The 16,315-nt window shown below is 41.5% G+C and overlaps 1 protein-coding gene and 1 long non-coding RNA gene across 6 annotated transcripts in view; one reads left to right on the top strand and one right to left on the bottom strand.

Annotated features, from left to right (window-relative positions):
• The first annotated feature begins 679 nt into the window (after positions 1-679).
• Positions 680-16,315, top strand: part of LOC121921156 — a 29,536-nt gene continuing 13,900 nt past the window's right edge. The window contains exon 1 of the long non-coding RNA XR_006101858.1: positions 680-813. This is a non-coding gene — a long non-coding RNA (uncharacterized LOC121921156). The remainder of the gene's footprint in view (positions 814-16,315) is intronic.
• SEPTIN9 (septin 9) overlaps positions 7,541-16,315 on the bottom strand; it is a 337,055-nt gene continuing 328,280 nt past the window's right edge. For all 5 annotated transcript variants that reach the window (XM_042448795.1, XM_042448797.1, XM_042448796.1 and 2 more), the window contains 2 exons: positions 12,301-12,352; positions 7,541-10,865 (listed from right to left, as the gene is read on the bottom strand). In XM_042448795.1, coding sequence (XP_042304729.1) covers positions 10,727-10,865; positions 12,301-12,352 — 191 coding nt within the window. In that variant the 3' untranslated portion in view covers positions 7,541-10,726. The remainder of the gene's footprint in view (positions 10,866-12,300; positions 12,353-16,315) is intronic.

The raw sequence follows: 16,315 nt of genomic DNA, 5'->3' as shown, positions 1-16,315 counted from the left end.
TTGAGCACCATAATGAATCAGAGGAGACCAGGTTATTTCCAATATGTGAAAGCAGAAGCTGGAAATAGCTTTCTTATGTTTGGGGAGATTTAATTTTCTTTATATATGTTAAGTAAGGTTATGGACTTGAATGACTGTGCTTTCATTACTGAGCACAACACAAAGGATTTGAGGAGGCAGGAATGGTTTGATCTTCTGGGGGGGGGGTGACTTTGCAAGAGCATTCTTCACCTGCAGTCCTGTGTGGCATCTGTACATTGCAGGTTGGATGACTTACTTCTGTCTTAGGGTGTATCTGCACTATACAATTAATGCAGTTTGACACCACTTTAAGTACTGTAGCTCCATCCTATGGAACCCTGGAATTTGTTGTTTGACAAAGTCTTTAGCCTTCTCTGTTAAAGAATGCTGATAGCTCACAAAACTACAAATCCCAAGATTCTGCAATATGGAGCCATGGTATCAAACTGCCTTATTTCTATAGTATAGATGCACCCTTAATTTCTGGATTACTGACAACAACAAGACTAGTGTCCACACCTGGCACAGCAAGTGAAACATCCAGGTTCTAAAGGTCCCAGAGGGTATACTGGGACTAATGCCAATACTTTCCCCTTCATGTTTTCTTTCTTTTTAATGTTTAACTTGAAAGCAAAACAACTGAGGCAGTGGCATCATTAGAGGGGTGCGGGAGGTGTGGACTGCACCAGGAGACATCCATGGGGAGCATGACACCACTGATCCCCAAAGGTTTTCCTTTTGGCAGAAATGGCCTGTGACATTTGCCTGCATCCCTTTAAAACACTGGAGATGGTAAGAGTGGGGTGAGGCTTAGAGGGAGAGAAAAGAGAGGCCTCGGGTTTTTTTAAAATTAAAATTCTTTTTTTAATTTAAAATTCTTTTAAACTTTTCTTTTTAAAACACACACCACATCTTACCAAATTTTCACCTTAACCACATGAACTTTTGTCCATGTAAATACATTTAGGCTGTGTGTATGATATTATAATTTGGAAAAAAAATGTAATTTTAATTTTGTTAGTTATGTTACAACTATTGCCATTAGATTCAGTGAATCAGGGGAATTCTAATTTAGGAGTAATACTAGGACAAAAAAAAAAAACATTACTAAGGATTCTGTATGGTGTGGTATGGGAGGAGATCAATGGGGGCAGTGATGTCAACCTTAGTAGTAAGCCCAGCATTGAGCTGGACCAGGTTGTGACTGAGTCCCTTTCACACTAAATAGCTATGATGCTATGATTCCACTTTAAATGCCATGGCAATATCTTGTGGAAACCTTGGACTGGTAACTGAGGGAGAGGTCTTTTGAATTCCAGTCCAGGCAGCTCCTTTGGTACTTTTGATCAAACTACAAACCCCAGGATTCTACAGGAGGCAGCCATGCCAGATAAAGTGGAATCAACCTGCTATAACTATGCAGTGCAAAAGGGCCCTAACTGTGTTTGCCACTTACTACTTCCTGGTAGTGGCTATTTGACACATGAACTGAGTTCTGGAGCCTGGACTTCAACCCTGAGCTCCACCCACAGCTAATAACTCTAAGCAGTGTAAGTTCATATTAATTTCTGCTTCTTTTCCAGACCTGGATGGTGGTAGAGGTGGAAATATCTCTCTGTTTCTGCTAGGAATGGCCCTGTACTGATATGATTTTGAGCACTTATAAAGCTTTTGGAAGAATCATGATAGAGATGGTTAATAAGGAAAAGTTATTATCATTTTTTTTGGCTTGTTTCTTTATGAGAATCTAGAAATGTTGAACACAACTTTTCTTAAAACATCTCAATTAATTGTTAAGAAATGAAAGAGCTTGATCAAATAGGAAAGATAAATAGGGGAGCTAAGGGGAAGCACAAGGGGAGAGAATGGGATTGAATGGGGAATGTTTGTGCAATCTAAGCTAAAGTGGTTGGCTGCCACATTAATAATGAGGATATGCATTATTAATAGCAGTGTTTATTATTATAAACCAAATACAGCAAGTTAATATTTAATTCAGAATCTACAGTGCATGAATTCCTATTCACCCCTTACTCTGCTCTTCACTGTTCTACTGGAAATACTCTGGACATAGATTTGCCACAGAAGATGAAAGGAAACCTGGGCTAAATATTGTGGTGACATGAGCCTATTGTTAATCCCAGCTAAAGGAGAGCCACTGGATCAATGGGGCAATTTAACAATTGATTCTATAGGACTAACCAACAGGACTCCAACCATAAATTCCTCTGCCCAATGCCATAATTTGGCGGTGTTTCCAAATCCAAAGAAAAAACAGTTCATGCAGTACCCATTTGTAAGACAGTCATGGTCTGAAGCAGGAACTCTTTTGGACTAGCAATGTCCAGAATTTTCAGCCAGCCTAGGGATTCTGATAGTCATAATCTAACAAGTAACTTTTCCACTGCCTGCACATTTTGCATGGATGTCTGCAAAGGTTTTTCCACACATTCTGTTCATTAGATGTTCCTACACATGAACAACTGCTCGGGCACAGGGTTTACTTTCCAGACAACCATGTTAGTTACCAGAGGGTGGGGTCAGTACAGAGCTTGGGAAAGTTACTTTTGGGGACTTCAGCTGCCAGAATTCCCTAGAATGGCCAGTTAGCATGCTGGCTGGTGCAATTCTGGGCACTGTTATTCAAACAAGTGAACCGAAGTACCATTTCTGCACATGTTGCTCTACACACAAACAATGCACTGAACAGGGATGTTTGGCCTGGGGAAGGCAGTATATGTAGAGCATGCCATTGGTGATATTATTATTATTATTATTTATATAGCGCTGTAGATTTGCACAGCGCTGTACATAAAAACATTAAATATAAAAGAGTAAATCTGCCTATGGCGTACAATAAGAAATAATAGGATAATGCATATAAAATACATAGCAATACAAGAAATGATTCAATAAAACAGGCAACAAAAGAACATCAGATAGTAAGCGACAATTATGCAATGCCTGGGAAGGCTTCTCTGAACAGGATGGTCTTCAACTCCATTTTGAAGCTGGTTAGAGAAGTGATGGCCCTTGCTTGCGGGGGAAGAAGGTTCCAGGAGTGAGGGGCAGCAAGTGAAAAGGGGCGAATCCGAGATGGGGCAGAGGAAATCCTGGTCTGGGACAGTAGACCTTGACTACCAGAATGGAGGGCCCTAGTGGGAAGGTGAGGAGAAAGAAAGTCTGATAAGTAAGGAGGGGCCAGCCCATGGAGGGCTTTAAACGTCGACAGCAGGAGCTTATACTGAATATGGAAAGGGAGGGGGAAGCCAGTGAAGGGATGCCAACACAGGAGAGATGTGGTCAGAGCAGTGGGCAGATGTTATAATGTGTGCAGCTGAATGCTGGACAGAAATTAATGGACGGAGGTGAGAAAGAGGAAGCCCAGCCAGGAGAACATTACAGTAATAAAGTAGTGAGACTACTAGGGCATGGACCAGGATCTTGGCAGTAGAAGTGGAGAGATATGGTCGGATTTTGGCAATGTTGTATAAAAAGAATCTACAAGAGGGATACACGACAGAGAAGAATCAAAGATAAAACCAAGACTGCGGGTTTCTTTACTAATTTTCTTCTCAAAAGAAGCAACAAGTAAAGTTGGCAATTTTCTTTCCACTATGAGCAAGTCTTCAACAACCACAGTGTTTGAAGCCTATTAACAATTAACAAATTATTCTCAGGATTTTTTGACATCTGAAAAACATGTTATTTTTTTAAAAAAATGTTTTTGAATATTTTCAAACATTCTTTCTATACTTAACCTACATTTGCCATTATTGGACTTCTCACTGAGGAATCCCAAACAGACTTTGGCCAAAACACACTGCAAAAATAATCCAGTTTGAAACCACTTTAACTGCCCTGGCTCAATGCTAGGAAACTCTGGGAACTGTAGTTTGTTGTGGTACCAGAGATCTCTGACAAAGAAGACTAAATGGCTCACATAACTACAGTTCCCAGAACTACCAAGCATTGAGCCAGGGCAGTTAAAGTGGTCTCAAACTGTATTATTCCTGCAGCGTGTTTTGGCTCTATCTTAAAGTTATAAACATGTCATGCTTATTGGGTAGCAAAACTTCCCCTAACCTGATGCACCAGACCAGAGTTGCCAGCATCCTCAGAGCATGGTTATTGTCACAGCCCTATTAGCAATAGCTGCAGGGGATATTGAGTAGGACTTTAGAGTAGGGGAGGGAATCATAGAGCCCTCCAGATGTTGTTGTTCAGCTGTATCTATTTTTCATTGCTTGCTTTGTTGACTGGGTTGTTGGGAGTTACAGTCCAGCACCATCTGGAAGACTATTGTGATTCCCATCCTAGCTTTAGGGAGCCACTTACTCTGAGCTGTTTTAATTATTTATGTTCTCTTTTATTCATATTATTTATAGCAGTTTTCTTTTAAATACGAGCAGCCATAGTTGTGATGGGGCCACTCATCCTGAACAGAGACCCTTTTCTGCCACAGCTCCCACCCAGCGGAGATCTCCTAAGTCTTTACTTTGTTGACAGCAACAACCAGCAGCCAGTCAGTCCGAAGGACATCTTATCCATCTTGTTCTTTGTTTCTTTAGGTAGGGAGAGAACTGGGAGCTGAAAAATTCCACGAGGCCCTGCTTTGCATGTGCATCTCTGTTTCTTTCATTTATTACAGGAACTGTGTTTCCACCATCAAATATAGGCCAGTTTGCTTCTTACTCTATTGTAATATATAACAAAATAATCTAACCATTATGATAGTCAATGTAAAAAAAAAGAGCTTGAGGTTCAGTGAAATCATTCTAGTTTTCATCATCTAACTCAACTGGCTGTCTTGCACTAGAATAGTGCACTAGGGAGTGTTAGATGTGTCAGTCACTTGCTCCATATTAGCATTTTAAAATATTGATATTCACAATCAATTTTATGAAAAAATCCCAACCTGTGAAAAGTTAGCAAAAACAGCCCCCCCCCTCTCCCAATGCCCCTGGCCAAACCTCAACCATCACAACTGGCAAAAAAAAAAAATTCAATATGTATAACTATTCCCAGTAGGGAGTGTTTAATGTTGTATCTGGCTGCTACATAGCCATTAAATAGAAGAAGCCTGCAGGAAAACAGAGGGAGCAACCCTATTTCAATTCCAGAGATATCAATTAATACACCAGAATGTGAAGCCAGATTTTTTAGGCGCTAAGCGCTCCAAGCTCTCTGCCTGGATGGGCAAATTTATCAATTGAGCTTCCTTCTACATTCAAATCTTTTAAAGTCCCAAGTTCTTTTAATCACATTTATGAAGAAATTTGCAAATTTTGGAACATGGTTATCAAAACCAAACCAAACTACCCATTCCTAATAAAATCTACAGATCTGACACATATATCACATCTTCCTTCATTCGTGGCTCAGCCCACAAACTGTTTCCAAGATGGCTGTACTATTAAGGTCACAACCTTAATAGTCAACCATCTGTGTTTTAAAGTAACTTGAGCCCTTTTGAACTCACTGGGTCTTTTGGCAGTTTTTTGATACCTTCAGTCAATAAGTGCAGATACTGAAGCAGTAGCCAGGATAGGTCAGTTGAAGCAAAAAGAACAGGTCAAGTGTACCTAACTAATTTAGGCTTAAATCCTACTGGTCAGCCCAACAAAACAGACCCATGGAATCAATGGGATCTACATATGTGGTGGTGGTGGTGTTAGCTGCTATAGAGCCAACTCTGACTCAGGGTGACCCTGTGGATGAGACCTCCAAGACTCTTTATCCTCCACTGCTCTGCCCAGGCCCTGCAAACCCATGCCTTTGCCCCCCCCCCCAATCTAGCATGCGGTCTTCCCCTTTCTTCTACCCTCTACCTTTCCAAGCATTATTGTTTTCACTAGTGATCCATGTCTTCTCATTATGTGGTCAAAGTATGACAGTCTCAATTTGATCATCTTGGCTTCTAAGGAGAGTTCTGGTTTGATCTTTTCAAGGGCCCATCTGTTTGTCTTTTTGGCTGTGATGTACTATTCACTAATTCAGAATCTGATTACCATAAGTATGTCTTCTCCAGTTGAGACTACCAGCAGGATTCAGGCCTTAATATTATAAATTCTCTTGAGCTATCGTTTTGTCAAAGCATGAATCTGACACACTGGGCTCAAGTCCAGGAAGTCTTATGCCACAATACATTGTTAGAATTCATAAAGGTGCCCCTCTGAACTCAATCTGAAGAAGTAGTTTTATATCCACAAAAACTCATGCAAAAATAGAAACCAGTTAATTTTTAAAGGTGCTCCTACATTCCTGCCCCCTCTTTTTATCCAGGGTCCTTGGTTGTTTTCATTCACCCAGAAGTGTAGTCAGCAACAATTCATGGTGACCCACTTAAGACATTTCAGCTCATATCTGCCTGAAAATCCATACAAAATGGCAATGAGTGATGCACTGACATTTCTTCAAAATTCTTCTCATGCATTTCTATTTTTCTGCTTTCTTCCCTTGGCTCAAAACTAGTGGATAACATTTACCTAGAAATATTTAAGTTATAATTGTACTGGACTCATGGTGCTGCATTTGGCAGACATATGATTTGGCTGTGGCCACCCACAGCAGAACCCACGAAATGCTGGAGCTTGGATTATTGACCAGTTTTTAGATGATCCCAGACATTCTGCTGAGCCTGAAATTTGGGCATGGTAAGGTACTGAGAAGAAAGTATGGCACTGGGTGTAACCTTCCACTTCTCACATTCACATTTGGCTTTTCTTTCTGCACATGGCTTTGTGAAACTGAAATTAGGTCCATGTGGTGTTCAACAGACTCTATATAGAGTTGCTTCATAGTTGATAAATAAAAGTTGAGTGATAAAAAACATTCATAATTTGAAATTATGAATATGTAAAAGAAAACCTTCTAATCTTTGTCCTAAGGTGCATATGTAAAGCTCTCAGTTGGGTGTGAGTAAAGGACTCTGAAGGCATTGGTGCTTAACTTTCCTCCTTTAAAAGCACATCCTTTTTTGGAGTAATGGCTAAGGTTGCAGATCAGCTACTTAACTATGCAGTGTCTCCAGCTTAACATCCCCCGATCCTACTTTACAGGGTAACAGACACTGTGAGCAATGGGGATCTGTGAAGCATATTGACATTTCCACCTCCCTCCTTCCTCTGCTGTGACAATCAGAAGCAAGGGTCTCTGTCACAAAGTGTCCTCACGCCAGAAATTACTGACCAGTTCTATGCTGTGTCCTGATCAAAAGGAGAACAGATTTCTTGCTCACAGTGGCTGATGCCCAGTAAAGCAGGTTTTTAGAACTTTTACAATCATGGCACTAGTACCATTATTGTGAATACATAGGGATTGTGAATACAAATCAGTTACCATCTGTAATTGTGATAGTGTATTCAAGGCAATGTTTTGAAACTTGCTTTGGACATGAAAGCTGGAGTAGCTTCATTTGGGCAAAAGTTCCTAAACAGATTAATTGCCAATGCATATTGTATGGCTTTAAGCTTATAGGTATATTTTCTGATCCTTAAAAAGCATGCACACAGACTTGTTTTCACATTTTCCATTTGAAACATTTATTTTTGGGAAATACATATTAAACACTATTATTTATACAAAACAGGACTAAATTTGCCATAATGCATACAATCCTCAAAAAGGCCATTTCTGTAGTTTTGGATGACTTTTTTTTGGTTTATTCAATAACACCTCTTCCCTCACCCTGCAAAGTACAATATAAAAAGAGAAAGTCATTTTCCCTTGCTTTCACTAGATGAGATATTAGCAAACACAACATGATGCATTTTTGTTGTTGGTGAAATGCATCCAAGGGGAGAAAAAGACTCTCTGTTTCAGTTACCCATTTCATAGTTTTAAACACTTGAAATATATATATTTTAGTTAATACACAATTTTTATTTTGCTAAAATATAGCAAGTCAGCAAGTAAAAAAAATAATTTTCCTCAGCTTAACACAGCTCAGTAAAGTTTCCTCCATTTTATTTCATTTTATTTTATTTATTTTTGGAGCGAAAAAATACAAGTTAAAAAGGGCAGTTCAGATTTACTTGCAACAAACAATGTATGAGAACCTCTGAACAAAGAATATTTGGAGAACTATTAATCAGGGATGAAATGAGACAAAATAAAAAATGCCTGACAACTTGGATTAAGACAAGAAAAGCACCTTTGTCACAGGGAGTTATGAATGCAGCAGATGGGGTCACCTGAAATCTAAGGTACAAATCAATTTGCATGCTTGTGTTATGGATACCAGAGTTTGGAAAAGTTACGTTTTTGGACCATAGAATCTCATGGCCAGTGATATAGGATTCTGGGAGTTGCATGCTTTAAATAAGCAACTTTTCTCACCGCCTATTACGATCACCTGCAACAGGTAATGGCTACTGCCTGGCATCCTCCTGTGATGTGTGAAGGTGCAAAACATCCCCATTTGCCTACTTACAGGGGGGCACATTGGCACCTATATAAACAAGATGGTATTTTAACATCTGTCTTCAGTGAAAGCCAGGATCCAGAATTACTCTTTTCCTTATATTTTGTTTTTGAGGGTTCCACAAGAGGGCAGCATGGTCAGAGCTTTCATTTTACAAAAAGGGTCTGCTAATCTACCATTTTATGGCATGGGAGAGCATGTGAATGTTCTCTGGAGTACTTGACTTTAACAGCAAAGAAAACAAAACTCTATTGTCTCCATTTTAAAAACAAGAAGAATAATGAAGAAGGATAATGTTCAACAAATCCCTCCAATGTTGTGGGGGAAAGTGGCAGCTTTGCAACTTCTGTCTTTTCAGAAGGAAAAGACAAAACCACCTTCCATTTGCAATATAGTTATCTTACCAATGCATTAAGACTGGTTGGAGAATCTGCATGAAATCTATATTAAAAGAACCCTCAGAATAATCCACAGAAGTGGCACAGCACTTCTAAAGATTAGGGTCAGCTAGCACAGGCAAACAACTTTCATTTACTCCCAACTCATCCACAGGGATTGAGATCACAAGCAGAAGTGTACTGTGTAAACTGGTGCTCTTCTTACATCTGTAACTCTGACCAAAAGTTCTGTTGCAAAATGCATGCAAAATCCTAGACTCAGCTTTTCATACAGAGTATGGCTTTTCATATGGAGCTGAACAACATGTACCGGCATGTCTCTGCATGCACAGTTATTTAACCACAGTTAGAAGGGTTACACACAAAATTGCAAACAGAGATAATCCAAGTAGATGAATGCAGTGATTAGCAAAACAATTGTAAAGTTTTCTCCACTGACTTTGCAGAAGCTGTTCTGAACAAGCATCTGGTAGGACATCTGAACAAAAGTCTGACTCAAGTGTACATACATCAAACATACAAACTTCTAAGAAGGCAACAGGATTTGGGATTTCAGGCCTGCAGGAAAGGAAAACGAAGGAGGATACCCTCCAAGAAAGTCTGCATTTGCCAATAGGATCTTGGTCTCATTAAAAGTTGCTATGCTTATCCCACAGTAGGCCTCCTCCTCTTCTAGTGAGGAAGGTGGCTCCCTATTATTGCTGGCTTTCTGAAAGAAAGAGTACAGAAATTAGACATGCGGAAGTAGGAGGTACACAGTACTCAGTGGAATAGGGCCATACACTCATAATTCATCCCTCTGTCACTCTACCCTCATGTTAAGAGCCATATCTAGGCATAAAAATCTTCATCTGAAATGGATGGTGTTTGATATAAAAAGAGAGAGAGAAATACACAAACTGAAAAATAAACAACAAAAAAATCCCTTTCCACACCCCTGGTTTACCACAGTGTAAACCTTTGGCACTACTTAAATCAAGAGGCTCAGAGGGGGAAAGCCCATAGTCTGAACCACTGAAATAAAGAAGGCAGAAACAGGCTCCTCTTTTAACTGTCTCCTTCCACAGAATATGGAAAGATGTGCTGGCACATTCTGTCTATCACTCTTTGGGGCCTTGTCAGGCCTGTACAAATAAACAGGACAACATTACCCCAATTAACTTTGTCCTTCCAGGATTGCCCTGCTATGGTTCTGCCTTACTACAGTGGAGAATCCAGCAGATAGAGGATGACCAGCTGCATGGACGGGGTGAGGAATGCATGGCATTCCCTTGAGTGCAGCTGTGCCCCATGCTGAACTAGCCTGAAACCATGGCAGAACACAGGAAAGGATGATGGACTTTTCAGGCAACCCCACTAGGTTTCCATACTAGGGCAAATGTCCCATGAAAGTATAGTTCAGTTCCTAATATGCCACAAGGGGGAAAAGTTGCTCTCTACCTTCTAACCAAGTTCACTGTTTCAGCCTCAAGAGCCTAAAGCAGAGAGGCCATGATCAATCAGTTTTCTCCACTGAGTTCCAAAAAAGGATGGCTGGTCCATCACAATGGAAGATCTAAGCTAACATTTCCACAGCTAACATTAGACATCAAATTAAGGAAAGCTTCTTCTGAGCCTGTCCTCAACATCTTTACCTCCCTATTGGTCTCTTACAATAGCCTAAATGGACAGAATGGTCACTTTACCCCCACAGAGACTGGGAAAAGGGCAAAGCGCTACATTTCCTATGGAAAGTACTGTTATTTGGTCATCATGGTAGGTTTCAGTAGCAGAGAGAAGAGACAACAGAGGGGCTATATGGTTTTTGTTTTGTTTTTAAGAAGAGAGAAAGATGGGGAAGGCAGGAAGAGAGAAATGTGGATCAAAGCTTGATGAGGGAGTGTTACATTTCATTTGCCACCAACTCCTCCTTGTCAGCCACACCATTGGAGAGCATGTTCTTGCTTTCATTCAAGCGTTTGACTCTGTAAGCTTCAAAATGGATGCTGCTGGTAATGTCCTTGATGTTTTGCATGTGTGTCCTACAGGAAGGATGAGAGATTATTATAAAAGAGTTTGCGTCTAATATTGGAAACAAACAGCTGGATAATATAATATAAAAGGACTCTGAAACCACAGTAAAGAATGTGCTTTGCCCACACAAACTCCCATATTAGATCCTTGACTCCCCATTTGCTATGAAAGACATCTGCTCCAGATCCTGCTGCTAAAACCAGGGGTGGGAAACTCATGCCCTCTACATGTTACTGGAGTGCAACTCCCATCAGCCTTAGCTGATGGTCTGGAACGTCCTATGAGGAGTAGCTTAAGGAACTGAATATGTTTAGCCTGGGGAAGAGAAGGTTAAGAGGTGACATGACAGCTGTGTTTAAATATTTGAAGAGGTTTTCTGCTGCTGAAGAGACTAGGATCTGGAGCAATGGATTAAAACTACAGTGCTCCCTCGGGTTACAAAATTAATTCGTTCCGCGGCTAATTTCATAACCCGAAAAACCTTCGTAACCCGAATTGCCATAGGCGCTAATGGGAAAAAAAGCCGCGGCTCTGCCGCGGCTCCATTTAAAACAGCGCCGGCGTTTTTTCGTAACCCGAAAAAACGTTCGTAACCTGAAACAATAAATCCCTATGGGATTTATTCGTATCCCGAAAAATTCGTAAGCTGGGTAATTCGTATCCCGAGGTACCACTGTACAGGAAAAGAAATTCCGTTCCATTGTGTGAGCTGTTTGACAGAGGAATACAAAGTCTTCTTTGTTGGAAGCTTTTAAACAGAGACTAGATGGCCATCTGTTGGAAGTGCTTTAATTGTGTATTCCTGCATGGCAGGGGGTTGGACTTAATTGCCCTTGTTGATAATTAGTATAGTATATAGAGGGGGTGATGGGAGGTGTAGTCCAACACCTGGAGAACCACAATTTGCCTAGGCTGATGGGTGCAGCCCTTTCTATCAATTTTCTAGGACAGGGTAGGAGACTTAGGTCCCATACAGACAGGCCAAAATAAAGCTGCTTCGGGTCACTTTGGAGGTATGCTGTTTCAATGATGCATGTGTCCTAAGAGTCCGGAAGCTGTGCCAAATCTGTGCTCTAGTCCTTAGGACTGGAGCATGGCTTTGGCATGGCTTCCGGCCTCTTAGGGCGCATGCATCATTGAAACAGCATACCTCCAAAGTGACCCGAAGCAGCTTTGTTTTGGCCTGTTTGTAAGGGGCCATAATTATTTAAGTGGTCACTGCTTGTGTAATCTTTGACTTAAAAGCACCATTACTAGCTATGGGGAGAGCAACCAGGATACCACTTCATCTCTCTCTCTCTCTCTCTCTCTCTCTCTCTCTCTCACACACACACACACACACACACAGAGAGAGAGAGAGGGTTGCTTGTGCTGTACCCTTCAAATGTATGTTGTCTTTATTTACCCACCCCATTTCCTTCCTGTGGGAAAAGTGCTACCCACCTGATTAGAAGATCCCGCAAGTAAGCAAACTCACAATGTGTCGTGTTCTCAACTGTAAAAGCAAGATACAGGAATGGTGGTTAGCATTAAATCAAAAAACGAACACAAGGCAAAATTCCAATGGGCTCATCAATTCACAAGGACTGTCTTCTCCCTCCCCCATATCAAACTTTATTAAGTTCCTTAAAGAGCTGCCTTCTACATGCCTGGAAAAAAAGAGGGCCCTCAAAATAACCAAATGGGAAAGTGACCCCATTCTGAGACTTGGGGACACTATTTGTTATTTTAGGGGCCTGGGGGGAGCTAGAGAATATGAAGATAATGCAGTCATCACCTCCAGACAATTGCTCACCCCTGAGTAAGAACAAACGTCCCCAACTTGATGCCCTTCAGATGTCCTGGATTACAACTCCCACAACCCCTGGCCAGCATAACCAGTATTTCTAGCAGTGATGGGACTTGTAGTAAACACATCTGGGGGGAGAGTTAGGAAGGCTGTTATTAGAACACAAAGAGCTCTTTAGGTGGTGGTATATCCAAAGAATACCTATCCTGAAGCTCTTTCTTTATAGTGGTGCGCACGCATGTGTGTATTTTCTTGCAAACAGGCCAATGCCATCTTCCTTTGAGAAAACTATTTGGTGAGCACCTGCCTTGTGATGGTCTTTCTCTGCTTTTATGAGTTATCAAGGATTGGCCACAGGGGGGAAGCAGAAGCTTAAAATGAATTGGCTTTTGTTTCACTGTTCAGAATTCCAAGCCATAGAACCTACAGAAGCAGAAAAGGAGCCTCAAACCAAATGTGGTTTGTGGCTGTAGTTTAGCTTCACAACAGTTAACGAGAAGGTGTGTGTAGGGAGGGAATGAAGTCGTTTGGTGTTGCCAGGGAAGGCAAATATCTCTGCACACATGTCCAGTGGGATGCCATGCAATGATCTGAACTTCTCTACACATACACCCCTGCCGACTCAGGCCACCAGTAGTTTAAAGAATGGAAGGAACACAGACAGTGTCTCCCTTCTCCCCACACCACAGACAGGAATATTTTTGCATGCTTCCAAAAAGCAAAGAGCAGTAGACAGAAATTTAAAGTAAATTGTGGGGTTTTCTCCACTTATCTCTCCCCACCACATAGGGAATACCACCTAATGCACTTCTATTTACAATCTTTACACAAAGGAAAGCTGCCATGATGAAGCCATTTTTTACTTTTTCTGCCATGTAGTATGTCACTGAAGACATATCCTGCTTTCAGTATGTTCCTCTATGAGTGATAGGAAGCAAATGCCAGTTCACTTGAGTTCATTTGGCCTAGGAGTCTACTTGGTCACTCACATCCTTTGACCCAGAAATAAAATGCATGACTCTTCTTGTGTACGTATGGGCCTTCAACTTGTCTGTTCACTTGTGGTAACCCCATGAATTTCATAGAGTTTTCTTAGGCAAGCAATACTCAGAGGTGGTTTTTGCATTTTCTTTCTCTGAAATATAACATATAACACCTGGTATTTGTTGACATCCCTCAAGCCTTTCCAGGGTAGCAAGGACTCAGGGAAAGGGAACAGTCCCTTCCTCTGGACCTTCCCATACTGGAAAGGCTTCAGAGACACTTCTTCCAAGCCATCCCAGGGCGGGAGAGGATTTGGGTTTACATTCGTGAATAACCAAAACTGCAAATATCAAACCCATGACTGGAGAGGGACGACTGGACTTCCCTGGAATACCTTTCACAGGCATAAACTACAGTGGTGAGTCAGCATGGTGGGAGGAAGTTACAGAAGCAAATTGTGGGTGCCAATCCATGACTTAAGTACATTTTCACCCTACACAGTGTCAGAGGCACGCTGGGGAAGGACCTGATCCACCCATGACATGCCTTCTAATTTGATCCCACTCTAGCAATGTTGTAGCTCCATTTGGGTTGAGAACATGTTTCCAAGGTCAAATCTTCACCTGCAAGAGTAATTGTCCTGCATTAGCTCTGTCTTTGGAACAAATGATCTGATCTGTCTCTTGGCCCTCCAAGGACATGCTCCATCTGAGGCAGTGGATGGGATGGAAGACTTCACCCATGCCAGCCACTGATGTGTCCCATCACATGTGTCAACAAGATAGGAACAGGATGGTTGCTCTGGAGCCACTCTGTGTGGCTAGAAGCAATATTCACTTATTTTGATTGCATGCACAGTAAGTTACAGTGAGTTTGAGTTACATGAGAGCCTAGTGATTCTGAATTGTTTTGACTTCTTCAAAATATGTCTTTTAATGAGGGATTTGAAGTAAGGGTGGTAGCATCTCAGAATGGGAAATAGCTACAAATATTTCTGCATCATTGAACCAGTTTGACCCCAAGTTACTCTCCTTCCCTCTGACAACCGCCTCTGCAGAGTTGTGTTTTTTATTGAATTTATGGCTTCAAACTGCTTCTATTACAGTATGGTTTAAATTGTGAGCTAGTGATGCACTGGGATTTAATACCTTGTTGGATATATTGTTCCATTTTCAATGAGTGTAATATTGAACGTGGAGCAAGCTTGTTTTCTGCTGCTCCAGAGACTAGAACATGTCACAATAGATTCAAACTACAGGAAAAGAGATTCCACCTAAACATTAGGAAGAACGTCTCTAATTTGTGAACTGTTGAACATTGGAATACACCACCTCCTTTGGATGGTTTTAAACAGAGGCTGCATGGCCATTTGTTGGGAGTGCTTAATATATGTCTTAATGGCGGGTTACAGACCGCCAAATAGTACATATATAATACGTACTAGGGTTAGGAAGGGGCGGTGCTTCCGCACCCCCCTAACCCTAGTACGTATTGAATACGTACAAGATGGTGGCGCCCTGTTCATACGGGTGCCGCCATCTTTACGTATCGGACGCTGAGCGTCCGTACGTGTCGCAGCCTTTATGACGTAGCAAGTGCGCCCCTGGCACCTCGCTACGTCACAAACGCGACTCTAAAAGAAGCTCCATTTTGGAGCTTCTTTTTTGGTCTGCGCGGGAGCCGCGCCGTCTGAAGGCTCTGGCTCCCCCGCGGACCTACCAGCGGCGGTGGCAGACCGCCGCAAAGCGGCGGTCTGTACCCCACCAATGTATGGCAGGGAATTGGGCTGGATGGCCCTTGTGGTCTCTTCTGGATCTATGATTCTATGTTAGGATATCTCTATACCAAAGTTGCATTTGCTTTCTCTTCTCTCTTGCTGCAATTTCTACTAAGCACTCCTTTCTTAGTCTGTGTAGGGATAGGCCATAAAGTGGTATGTTGTGTTTGAAGATATTTCAAGGGCATGCCTCATATTAAAAACACAAGATGACCCTTTGCTCCTAACAAATCTGGATTAGATGAGGTTGTAATTTGATATTTATTCTTACTATATTATACATTTTGATGTTGTATCCCACCTTGATTCCTTGTGAAAAGGCAGGCTAAAAATAAATCATCATCATCATCATCATCATCATCATCATCACCATCATCATCAATGGGGGACCTTGTTGTTGGGCTGTATCTCCCAACAATCCCTGACCACTGGTCATAATGAGTGGAGCTGGTGAGAACTACAGACCATCCCATCTGAAGACTCAAAATCTCTACAGTCCTGGGCTAGGACTCTACATCTCTCCAAATCTCTATAAAGACAAAGGATGGGAGATGGAGAATTTATGTTGCAGCATTGGAACATATTGGCCAAGTAGCAGATCACTGTCAATGGCTTTCCCTGTACCTGAAAGCTCGATTCTACTATCCTCATAGACTGCTGGAGGAAATAAACCAATGGCAGTCTGGTGTCCTCAGAATCAAAAGCCCCAATCCCCACTGTCTGCAGTGCCCCCAACAACAATCAAGGATACTTTTTGGATGGCATAGACCAAAAGGGAATTCTTCTTCATCTTCCAAGTTAAAAAACATGTGAGTAACTTCATGAAAACAATTCAGGGTTCTTTTTTCTGTCCAGCATGAGACAACAAAGCCCATATTCTAGGGAACTGGTGATACACTTCACTGTTG

The sequence above is a fragment of the Sceloporus undulatus genome, chromosome 2 (genome assembly GCF_019175285.1).
Source record: "Sceloporus undulatus isolate JIND9_A2432 ecotype Alabama chromosome 2, SceUnd_v1.1, whole genome shotgun sequence".
NCBI classification, from domain to species: domain Eukaryota; kingdom Metazoa; phylum Chordata; class Lepidosauria; order Squamata; family Phrynosomatidae; genus Sceloporus; species Sceloporus undulatus.
The sequence above is the reverse complement of the archived record's forward strand: the minus strand, read 5'-3'. Positions and strand labels throughout refer to the sequence as shown.